The sequence below is a fragment of the Poecilia reticulata genome, chromosome 4 (genome assembly GCF_904066995.2).
Source record: "Poecilia reticulata chromosome 4, P_reticulata-male-v2, whole genome shotgun sequence".
Classification (NCBI taxonomy): Eukaryota; Metazoa; Chordata; class Actinopteri; order Cyprinodontiformes; family Poeciliidae; genus Poecilia; species Poecilia reticulata.
The window spans coordinates 17668703-17681090 of NC_088833.1; the positions used below are offsets into that span (position 1 = coordinate 17668703).

The following is a 12388-nucleotide window of genomic DNA, read 5'->3' on the forward strand; positions in this document are numbered from 1 at the left end:
TGTCAAAAAGCATTAAAGAAAATAACACCGGGCATAGCAGCTGAACATGCAAAGAAAAGTTACCAGAATGTGACGATGTTTTATTGTTGCAAAGCAAGACAAAGGCAGGAAAAACTTAACCTGAGGAGCATTACCTTAGAGACCTAACATACTGGCACCCCGCCCAGGAATTTAAAACCTTCTCTGACCTAGTCTGCCTTATAATTTACTGTAGTGGTAAATTAATCACCTGTGACATTACACCTGCACTGTGTCAGTAAATAAATATTGCTTTGAGGACACTGTTTTGTCGTTGTATTTCCATGTAAAGTTAGTTTACTCACAATTACACACCAGATGGTCCCTAAAATTCCCTTCGAGTTAATGTTACACATATTGTTGGAAAGGAAGTCAAAATGCTGTCACACAGTCTGTTGCTCATTTGGCTCAGTCACTGAGAGAAAACAAGTCGCTGCTGCAGCTTAATGTTATGGGTGAGCATAAAGGAGGAACATTTGGGTAGAGTGCTAGTTGGTTTAATTTAACAAAACAGCACATTTTCTGAGCAGAGAAAATTTATTTTTCCATAAATTGACACCCTCACTGGTCCAGCTGGTTTGGCTGCTGACTCCAGTACAGCAGTCTGTCGGAGCACTGGCACAATCTGTGCGTCCTTGTTGCTTGGCCGTGGTTTTTCCTCTTCTTAAATTCATAATTTGAATCATTTCATAATCCACATGTTTGCTTTCACAAATCTCACCCATGTTTCCTTGTGTGGAAGAACTTTGGGGGAAGGAAAAGTGCTCTATCCCTCACTTACTGTGTTGTCATATCTCAAGAATATGTTCTGACAATTACACGTGACATCACCTTCCACATAATTTAATGCTCTTTCTATTTTAACAGGCCAATCTCTAAAAGCTCATTTTGTGTCAAAAAAGTGTTACAATATTTGCTTTGAAAAAAATGGAAAGGCAGTTTGTTCTTTATTTATGTTTTCTATATTTTCTGAGTGTGAAATATGATAATTGCTCTAAATCAAAGTAACTATGCAGCTACCAAAATTCCCTCTTAGTAAAATAATATGAATCAGAAATTAAAGTGAATGTTTTTTTTTTGTTTGTTTTTTTGCTTTTTTATCCGGGATGTTATGTTTAAACTTAAAAAACAGAGCCTTTTCCATCCTTGCTGTGTGCTCTACAATGACATGTGTGCTCTCTCCAGCGGTAGGATCCATTATAAGGAGATGTACAAAGTTGTACGCACTATCTCACCTCCTCTGGGCTTTGGAAAGAACTGCCCCCACAGGGTGGCATGCAAGGTTTGGTTCCCCCATGTCAGCAAGCGTCCCTTTGGCCTCTTTTACGTGGAATCCTTCCTCACTTCCTCCTTTTCCTTTCTTCACATCCCTTCACTGATTATCACCCCCCTGCTCAATCTTCAGGGATGTGTTACTCAGGATAAAGAATGACAGTGCTTCAGTGTCAGGGTACTAAGGCACAAAATGTCCCTCATTTGCTCGGAATCACAATCTTAGTTTGACTAGCCCAAAGTTGGCTTTTGATCCAAGCTGAGGGAGTTTTGTCTCTCTTTACCTTTTGGATCTGGGGTTTATGTGTCGCCCAAATGCCACATATGCTACAGAAGGTAAGTATGTAATTTTTTAGGACCAGATCCAGAGAGGCTGTCATTTCTTTGCTCATCCTGTTGAAGGACTCCTTGTTTCCTATGTTTCTATGCTGTGTGATTGGCATAGAAAGAATGCAGTCCGGTTTATTTATCCTACTTTGCTCTCTCTGTGTTTTGCGATGCCTTAAAATAATTTTTCTCTTTTATATCCTCCATTCCTCTTCCTCTCTTGCCACCCTTCACCCTCTCCTGTGCTACTTTCCTCCACCGTCCTTTGGGAATGCACTCCTCTGATTGCTCCACCCTTTTATTAAATTTCCCCTCCAATACCATCCCTGTCCCTTCTTCCTCCTCTTCCTCTCCCACCCTCACTGTTTTTTTTTAACCCTTTCTTCCCCATCTACATCCTCATGGCTACCTGGCGCCCCCAGTGGTCGTATCCATTACACTGACATGTATGAGATGTTGACCAACATGTCGCCACCTCTAGGCCTGGGCAAGAAATGCCCCTCCAAGGTGGCTTATAAGGTAGATCAAACACCAGAGAAAGGGTGCTGCCATGTATTTCAGTCACCAGAAATAAGTGCAGTGAATCTTTATTTTGTGTGTCAGACATCAGAAAAGTAAAGCATCTTTTGTGTGAATTGTAATACAAAGATTCGCTTGTCAAAGTATTTGTCCATCAGCGATAATTTGCCTGTTTGCTTTGCATCTTGGCAGAGAAATAAGACATCATTTCTGTTTGCTGGTATCTGACGAGAGACTATCCGTGTTAGCTCTGAGGCAGCTTGAGGTCATGAAAGAGAAAAGTTGTTAAACATCTACATGCCTGATACCATCGTCAGCTGTCCTCTCGCCTTTCCTGCATATTCCTCAGCCTCCTGTGTTGCCAAGTCTGCATGTGCATGCTGCAACGGATGTGTGTTGCTTCGGTTTGTTTGTTGTCCCAATGTGTTGCTGTGTGGATTATATAGATGCACGCTCAATTGCAGATTTATCTCTTTTATGGAATAAAGCTTGCACCAAGCTAGATTTTTGTTTTACGAATTACAAGAGAAAAAAGGAAATTATCTCTAAATCGTCTTGATACTTTTTGTGACATAATATAGCTTTCTAAGAATGCAATGTTTTGATTGATGTAGTATAAAATCATAAATTATCAGCAACATGTGTTTTATTCAGGTAGCTTTTTTTGCCCCTAAAAAGTAGTAATCACCAAAATAGAATTTTAGCTATTTAATTCAAATTACTCGCCTTGCTTCTCACAAATTGATCTTAAGAAAATAATTGATAATTGTGTTAAATGTTAAATATTTGACCACTTAGACATTTTACACTGGTTGGCTTAAAATCATAATTTGACTGATGGTTGATTTTCAATCACCAGTTTTGTAAAGCTCCAGTCAGCCAAGTTTTATTTGATTCTAAGAAAACATTTCTACTTTGAAAGTGTTAATGTTTTATATGGTTTATACCTTAAAAAATATACAAATTCGGAGGTGTTTATGCATCACAGCATTTGCTTTTTCACAAGAAAGATTATAGCTCACTTTTATATTTATTTATTTATTTATTTATTTGCACTACAAAATGTGGGAGTGCACAAAATATTACTTTTTTTAGCAAAATAATCTAAAAAATAAATAACAGTTGCTTAAAGCTTGATATTTAGGCACTTAACTGATACTAGAAATAACTTATATACTCTTCTTGCAGTAATAACTTCTACACTGGAAAGTGTTGTTGTTTTAGAGATCAGGGATGTGGAGTCAAGTGATCACATTTTTATCTTCTACCTAATCAAGACCAGTCAGAGATAAAATCCATCAATCTCTTACCACCAACCAATTTCCTAAGGCATGTATTTATATGAGTGTGCATGCACACTTAAAACTTTCTTTCCTCTAAAACATTTTAGATTTTTTTTTCTCCTACACAGGGAAATAAAAGTCACTGTTCCATTTGTAAAGAAGTAAACATTTTGTTACAAAAAGGAGAGCAAGCTTTAGAAAATACTATTAAATCTGCATTTGTCACACACCGTGTGGTGTGTTGTGGTGTTGTTCCATATCGACGTGCTGAGTAAACTCTCTGTTTCCATCAGAGACTTGTCCTGATGAACATGCCTGTGGACGATGACATGACGGTTCACTTCACATCCACCCTCATGGCTCTCATTCGCACGGCGCTGGAGGTCAAAATAGCAAGAGGTTGGTCATAATCTTACACCCGCGTAATAAAATATCACATAAAGCTTAAAATCTTGAGTTTATCTCTAAGCTTTTGTTTCTGTCTTTTCATTGTCAGGAGGAGAAGATCGAAATCAAATGGATTTGGATCTGCAGAAGGAAATTGGAGTTATCTGGCCTCACCTCTCCCAGAAGTCACTGGACCTGCTGGTTCCAATTCACAAAGGTAAAAATCCTCACACTAACCTCTACTTAGCTGTATGTCACAAGACATCGGCTTATTTTTGTTTCATGGATAAATAAACATGCTTCTAAATACATTTGCCTGAATGGCTAATTGTTATAGTGCGACTGTTTATGTTTCCTCTTTCACAGCCAGTGACATGACTATAGGAAAGATATATGCTGCCATGATGATCATGGATTATTACAAGCAGAGCAAAGCCAAGAAGCTGCGCCAGCAACTGGAGGAACAAGTATTTATGTTTTTGTATCTTGTTCTAAGGTTTGGTTAAACATCTCTGTGAATTTGTTTATGTTTTCCGATGTTATGATTGATGTCCACTTCCTGCAGATGCCAGGTTCGACAAGTTACGTTTGTAAAAATATCAGTATTTTCAGTAAATCTTATATTGTAATGTAGACACAGCTGATGGAAAAAAACATTTTAAATGTTAAAGTGAATAATGAGTGCATGGATTCACAAATCAGACCTTGTCGTGAGAAAGATTTAAAAAAAAAAAAAGACCCAAATGCAGGTGAAAAATCCTGTCGTACAGAATTTAGTCAAGATTTCCTGTTAATTTTACTACATCAGGTGCACATGGTTAAAATATCCTAACATTGTGAGGCTGAAACAGGAGGTTTGCCCTCCTACTTAGTTCAGTGGAAATTCATCCTGACAGCAGCCTGCAAGAGTCTAAATAATAAATAAAAGTGTAAGCCAAATACAGAACACTAAGGGAAAAAACCTATACTCACTGTGAGGCATGGAGGTGGAAGTGTCATGGCTTGGGAATGCCTTACAGAACTTCATCATAGAATCTATCAGGGGCTGGTTAAGGAAAATAAAACTGTATAGAAAATAAAACTAAAGCTAAACTGGACCCTTACACATCACAATGATCCGAAACATAACAGTAAATTTACCAAAAACTCACTGAGAATTAAGAAATGTAGAGTTCTGGAGTGATCCTGATCTCACGAGATGCTGTTTGGTGACCTTATATCAGGCTGTACATGCAGGAAACTCTTTAAACATCTCAAAGCTGACGGTGAAGAATCAAAAGGCAAAGGGAATAAGAACGGCTATTAGATTGTAGGGCGTTCTGAATTAAGTTAAACTGAAAATGTTTGTAAATATGTTAAGGAGTAAAACAAAGATTTTTTTTTCTTATCAAGAGTAATAGTGAAGATAGAAGCCAGAAAATGGCAAAAACATCGCCGTGCGATGTTTTTGCAGACTGATAGAATGTGATGTTGGTGTAATTTTCTGCACTAATTCATCCATAGCCTCAATTTTTATTGCCCATGTTACATTAAGCACAAGGTTACCAGGGAGGGTGGGAGAGTTTACAGATAAGCAAACATGAATGAATCAATCAGGTCATATGAGGAAACTGAAGCTGCAACTCTACACAGTTTACAGCACAACAGAAAATTAATAATAATTGATGCTCTGTCCAAACCCCTAGTATTACACACAATGTTGTTAAATGAGCAAAAAAAAGGGAACCTCTCTGCTGTGGACATTTTTAATTCCCCCCAGCTTTGAGTGGAAGGTTAGTCGGTAATGAAGAAGCGCAGTTCAAATCAATGAAGCAAGGACATGAGCTTGTTTGTTACATCTTGCCATTATTGTAGGTCTTTTAATTTCCCACTTGTACTTCTGTCTCTTCTTAGAAACACGCCCCCATGTTTCAGCGTATGGATGCTTCCTCTCTTCCTCAAGAAATCCTATGCAATGCCAAGTCCCTGTCATTTCTACGACACAGTGCTGGATCTGCTCTGTAAATATTCAACGTTCATTCCTGTAGCGTCTTTTGCGTGTCCTGTATCGTTCTCTGGTAGCTCCTCTGCTCTGTTAATTTTATTTTTTTTTAATGTTCCCATCAGCACCAGAGGAGGGTTTGTGGCACTCAGCCCCATTTCTCCACAAGAGATGTTCCTGCAGCCGCGGCCTCGCTCCAGAGAAGAGAAGGTGGAGGAAGAGGATGAAGACTATCATTCACCATACCACCTGTACCCCCATCCACATCACCAGCACCACCACCATCATCATCATTTGCATACACTGGTAGGTGTTCAGATGTGCCTCAACTGAGACAGTCCCTTAAAGTTGAGGTTGAACTTGTTGACATGTTCACAGCTTGGGATTAGGTTTTCCAACCTAACTTGTCTTTAATCGTCCCTGGCCTGTCTGCTGTTTCTCTCCATCTTAATGAAGCCATTTGTCCATTGATGTTTTCTAATAACAGCTGGATTTATCCTGTGGTAAATCCCACACAGGATGACTCTCTTTAGTAACTCAATGTCGTCAGAAAACAATTAGCTGAATGTGAATTTATTTAAATGAAGATCAAGGAGGGCAAAATACAAATGCTACATTTTCTGATATTTATTTGTAAAATGTATCCTCTTCTTTCCACTTCACAATAATGGACTGCTTTGTGTTGATCTATCCTGTAATATGCTACTATAACACATGATTGTAATGTGACAAAATACAATATAAAGATTTATGGACACTGCTGTAAGGCGGCGTATATTAGGTTAGACTCAAAGAGGCTGGGATTTTTCTTTTTTTTTTTTTGCAGCTTCTGCAACTCCTCTGAATAAATACTCTATTTTGTGTTGTTTGTGTAGGTGCCAGAGGTAGTGGAGTACAACCATCTGATGCAGCAGGCCAGGCAGGACAAAACAGTTATTAAATCACCGCAGCGCACTGCATCTATCAGAGCATCCTCCATGCCCAGGCTGGCCGTTGATCCACAGGTAATGAAAAGTAATCACCTGTACTCAATCCTAAATCCACTGTAGACCGAATATGTGCTGTGAAAATCAGTGGCCAAATAAAATCCCCAGCTGCATTTAGTGCCTTCATATTTACTGCCCCGCCGCACTGACGAGAAATAATTGACCGCAAAATCGAAGCGACTTTCGAAACAAGAAAGAAAATATCATTGTTTGGTGTTGCTGTCGGCTACTTGTTTGTCTCTGGGTCGTTTCACATGCATGAAGGCTGCGGTGTCAGAAGACGGGAGGCTGATGAAACGCTCCTTCTCCACCATTGGAGATCAATGTGTGAACGGCCTGTGGCAGGAGCAACACTCTCTGGAGAAAATCAGCCCTGATGGCACATTCAGAGCTCGTCAAAGGAGCTACAGAGGTCACTTCAACCTTTTCCCAAAGATAAAATGTTATGTTGTGTTTCTGATGTTTTGTTCAGAAGAATTACATCAGAGAAAAAGGAACTGACCTTGGCAAAAAAAAAAAAATTCAGTAATTTTTTTCTCTAGTACCATAGTTTTTATGTTTCATAAGCTTCAAGCACAACATTGAAAGTTTATGCATGTTAAGTATTAGATTTAGCTTCCAGCTCATTAATAATTTTAAGTTCAGTTTGTTAGTTTCATGATATTAAAAATCTTAATTTGTATTGTTAAAAATGCATAGATAAGAAGACGTCAGCGCTTTTATGCATTTGGAAATTTACCTGAAAGTAAGAATGTGTTATTAATTACTGGAGACTGAAAGTCATAGTGAATTAATGACTGTTCAAAAGTAAAAAAATTTTATTTTGAGTGAAATGTGAACTATCACTTCCAGGTCCCAAAATCAGCCCCAGAGAAACAAGCAGTCACGAGAGAGGGAGATCAAAAGAGCGGCGCCACCTGCTGTCTCCTGATGTGTCCCGCTGTAACTCTGAGGAGCGAAGCAGGGAGCCTTCCTGCGAGAGGAGGCAATCCCGCTCACCGAGTGAAGGACGCGTGCACAACGTCCAGAAACAGGTGGGAGTTCAGAGCACACAATGAAGATGCCCCACAGAAAGGAGAAGGAGGAATGCAGAACTTTCCGGGACTGAAGGCGAAACGTCGGCCGATTGAGTCGAGACTACAGATGGAATGAGAGCGCTGGCAGCTGAGAGACGATACTGTTTTGGAATTTTTTTTTAATTAATATTTTCTAGAGAGGTAATTTATTGTTAATTTTGCAGGAATTTGGAGGATAATACAGTCCTTTTATAATGCAATGCACCTAAGTGGTCAGGTTTTTGTATAATAAGTCTTATTTTGCAGTTGTGGTATTGTGAGGTGCAACAGCTTTATTTGTGACAGTTGTTCAGGACTTTTAGAAATATTTTTACCTTTTTTTAACAATTATCAATATCACATAAAAAATAAAAAATAAAAAAAATTTTGATTGAGGACCAAAATTGCAACATTTGTTACATTTCCCGCTGATATGTTTTATTTTTCTCACTGAACAGGAAACAAACCAAAACTTTGAAAAACTCCCCCCTATCCCCCAACTTGTGGTGGCGCTACACCAAGAAGGAAGCAGCAGAAAAACCTCTGAAGCACAACTTCCTTCTTCTTCACAAAGTGTGAACAAAAATGAAGTGGTGTGAGATTTTAGCGATTGTACGATTTCTCTTTTGTTTTTGGCAAGATACCACAGCCCATTTTTCCTAGTATTTCTAGACACAAGTTAATTTCAGTTGTATTTACCCAGAATGCCCTGCGCTATAGGAGCAGTCTCTGGTCCGCTTGACATTCACAAATGCAGAGTTCACTTCAACCAAACCGAATAAAGTACTAGGTTTTTAGAAGGACCAAAGTTGGTTTCTCTGATCCTCATCAGAGTCTAATTCCACATTCACACTTCATCAAATGAATCAAACTTTATAGGCAATTAACCTAGAGTTTGATTGAAGCAGACTCAAAAGGGCCGAATACACTCTCTCTGCCACTTCTCTCATATGTCTCTCACAGGTAATGGCGACAGGAAGCCCAGCAAATTCGGCCTCAGAGTCCAGTACCCCTCGTAACCGCCGCCAGCTGCCTCAGACGCCTTCTCGTCCACGGCCTTATATCTCATACTCTCCTCTCGTCTGCAAACCATCAACCTCTCCCACTGCTGCTCCCCTCTCCTCTGAAGGGCAGTACCAGCCTCAGGACGCCGCCGGTGGCTCCACAGAGACCTCATGGCGGGCTGAGAAGGAGAGCAGACCCCTGTCGGCAGGTCATTGTTCATCTGGAGGTCAGATTTCAGGACCAAGCCACCCGTCGCCTCACCGCTACATATCAGAGCCCTATCTCCCGTTCCATGAGGACTTCAGCGGTGAGGATTCAGGTGACAGGCAGGAAACACTGACCTTTGAGTCTGCCATGGCCACCAGTCTGGGACGGGCCAACGCCATAAGCTCTGCCCCTCAGCTCAGACACTCCTGGCAGGTTCCCAATGGTCATGTCCGGAAGCACTTGGTCCAGGGGAGCCCGACTGACAACAGCGAGCTGCTAAGTGACACAGATGAGGACGACCGCTGCTAAAACTCAAGAGACAAAGATGTAAACGATGCACAGTGCTTCGGGGCACGCCGGGGCGGCTGCATAGCACCGGAGGGAGCGGATTTATCTCCGCTGTGGCTCAGAGAACCTCACGTTCTCAGCACCGTAGCATTACAGCCAGGACTGAGCAACACCGCTGTTCATCTGGACGCCTGTGTCCATCTTCACATGTCCGTGCGTGTCTGTGGTAGCCGAAGGGAATCTAGACGTGTGGACCTGAATGTCTGTTTACATGTGTGTGCTCTTAATAAAGAATGTGCCAAAAAAAAAAAAAAAGGTGAAAAGCAGAGGGAGACCCAAACATAAGTAGCCCACTGCGCCCAAATCAATGTGTTGCAGCTCCTTCCCAAACAAGCGTTTTGTTAAAGAACAAAAATACGGTGAGAAGTCTGTCCAACATGTCCAAATGTCTCCAAAAAAATCTGATTAAGTGCATTTTGTGGAAGTGAAAAATAGAGGTAGCATATACACATGTAATAAGATGAATGTATTTTAGTTTTATGTTCAGGTTTATTTGGTGGGTTGCTGTTAAGTCTTTACAGTGCATAGTTGTGGGAGGAGAAAATTCAGTGGTCGAGCAGCCAGTCCTGTTTTTTCCTGTTTACAGTAAGAGTTTCTACATGACTTGTGGGCATTACGCAGCTCTATCTTTCTGTTAAAATGTGAAAACAATGTATAAGCTTGTAAAACTGATGGGATGTTTTGTCTCAAGATCTGGGTGCAATCTAACGTGTACTATAAGGACCCGTCGTGAAGTCAAGGAAAAGCTAAGAACTGAAATGTTTAATTAAGTTTCAACAAGACAGAGTCATCGAGACGGCTGAAAATTTCATTTCATCTGCTTTGCTCGCCGTCTACAACGTCCGGCGAAGCCGTCATGTCCCAGTGATGCTGCCATGTGAAGCAAGCCAAATGTTTGTCCAACCTCCACGCCTCTGTGCTGGACCGCCACTCTTGATGGCGTGGCAGAGAGCTAATTTAAGCCATTTGTTTTGTACACAGAGCTAGAGATGTGTTGCCTTCTTTCCTTTGATGATGAAATTTGTGACAAATTATTGTCATACTGCCATACACGGACGCTTGAGCAGAATCCGCGGTGTTGTTTATTTCTAGCCCACTTATTGTTCCCATCATGTTTCGTCTGTAGAGACATTGTTATTGTATTTTCTGTGCTTGAGTGCTTTAGTATTTTCCACATGCATGATCATGTCTTGAAGCTGCCTGATTATTTTTGGTGTTCAAGAGGTTTTTACAGAAAACAATATTAGAAAACAAATATGTAAAGAAGTACACTATATTGCCTAAGGTATTTAGTCACTTGTCACCTAAAAATATAAACTTGAGAGGCATCTCACTTTTATGTCACAGCGATTGTTATGATATTGACCCTTTCTCTGTAGCTGGAAGAGCTTGAACTTTTCTGGGAAAGCTTTCCTTTTAAAGTTTAGGGGTGTGTTTACAGGATTTTTTAAATCATTCTTCAAAAGAGCATCAGTGAGATCAGACACTGATGTTGGAGGAGAAGGTCTGGCTTGTGCTCTTTGCTCTAATTCATCCAGCAGGCATTTTATTTGTGAAGTTGGATGTTGGTGTAAAAATTGGTGCGGACCAATTTTTCCACACCACACTCATTCACCGATGTCACTATTTGTTTTTGGTTTGCTCTGGTTTTATGGGTTTATTGTGATTCTTTAGCTTTAGGATTCTTCATGCTTTCTGTTCTGCATATTTTGCTTGTTTTTATTTTGTTGGTTTCCCTGATTCTCTGCGTACGTCTGTCGTATTTTGAATTTCTGTCTATTCCTTGGTTTGCCTTCTATTGACGTTCACTGTCTATTTATCCAGCACCTTCCCTCAGTGCCTCGGCTCCCTGCTGTCCATAGCTCATCTGCTCATTAACTCACCTGTCTTGCTTTCCAGTAATCAAACACCCCACCATAAATAGTTGTTTTTTCTCATTCTGAGTCAGGTCCTCTGTAACTGATACCAGGCTGGTTTGTTTCTTGTTTGTAAATTTCCTAAGAAAAAACAGAAAGAAGCTATTTATTTTCACCTGCCTGCCTCTTACTTCCTCATCTGCTTTACCATTGTGTCACAGTTTAAGTATTTCCATACCTTGCTTTGTGAATTCCAACAATCATCTATCTTGCCATTTCCAAACAATTCCTATGAAGTTGGCTGTCTGAAACTGCCCAGCATGTCTCGTTAGGGTGAAGTATTAAAGATTAATTTATATGGTTTTAGGAGGTTGATCCAAACTCTGGAAAAAACACAATGCACACAGATTTTGTGCCTGAGTTGCAGTTGTTTTCAGTCACGCCACTCTTGTGAAAATTTCCTGACTGGATTCACCGCACAGATGGCGTTCTGTGCCATGTTGAATTCATGAATTTTCCAGTTGTTTGCAGAAGCAGTCTCAACTCCTTGATGCTGGGTTTGACACTCCTACGAGCAAAGAGTTGACTGAAACATCGGAGCTCACTGACTGGGCTGGGTGACCCAATACTTTCAGCAATAAAGTGTATTTGTTTCTCATTCTCAGCAATCACTTTCCACATACTTTGACCATCACGAAACTTCAAAAGGTTCGTTGTTCCCTCTGATTAAGGTGAATATATCATGTGCTGTTGTGTTGTTAAAATATAAGGAGTTTGAAATGTGAACCCAGGACATACTGAGACCCAGGAGCTCTCTGGAAAAAAAAAAAAAAACAGTTTTAGCAGAAAAGTCACTGAAGTGTGTTTTACAGTAAACCGGTTGGGTTACGATCTCCCTGTGGTATATACCTCGCATAGAAATGTCCTACACATGTACAGCTCAACTTAGGACTTAACTTGAATGTCGGTCTGTACAGACAGCCTAGTCTGTACCTGGGAAAGCTCCCTGTCAAGGCTGGATTATTTAGATAGACAAGCCCTCTGGTAAATATGTACAAAATCCATCTGTCATTTATAGTACCTTTTGATTTCTACTGTAATTATCATGCCTGTTTATGACTGTTTACAGACACATTAAAAAGAT

The 12388-nt window shown here is 40.2% G+C and overlaps 1 protein-coding gene across 3 annotated transcripts in view; it reads left to right on the forward strand.

Annotated features, from left to right (window-relative positions):
• The window catches only part of cacna1ea (calcium channel, voltage-dependent, R type, alpha 1E subunit a), a 103325-nt gene extending 93682 nt beyond the window's left edge, over positions 1 to 9643 (forward strand). For 2 of the 3 annotated variants that reach the window (XM_081606409.1, XM_081606411.1), the window contains exons 40-49: positions 2040 to 2136; positions 3713 to 3818; positions 3916 to 4023; positions 4173 to 4273; positions 5700 to 5806; positions 5913 to 6093; positions 6663 to 6791; positions 7038 to 7185; positions 7626 to 7807; positions 8792 to 9643. In XM_081606409.1, coding sequence (XP_081462535.1) covers positions 2040 to 2136; positions 3713 to 3818; positions 3916 to 4023; positions 4173 to 4273; positions 5700 to 5806; positions 5913 to 6093; positions 6663 to 6791; positions 7038 to 7185; positions 7626 to 7807; positions 8792 to 9349 — 1717 coding nt within the window. In that variant the 3' untranslated portion in view covers positions 9350 to 9643. Of the gene's footprint in view, positions 1 to 1203; positions 1301 to 2039; positions 2137 to 3712; positions 3819 to 3915; positions 4024 to 4172; positions 4274 to 5699; positions 5807 to 5912; positions 6094 to 6662; positions 6792 to 7037; positions 7186 to 7625; positions 7808 to 8791 lie in introns of all 3 variants that reach the window. The other variant, XM_081606410.1, reaches the window with a different exon arrangement.
• Positions 9644 to 12388: the final 2745 nt, after the last annotated feature.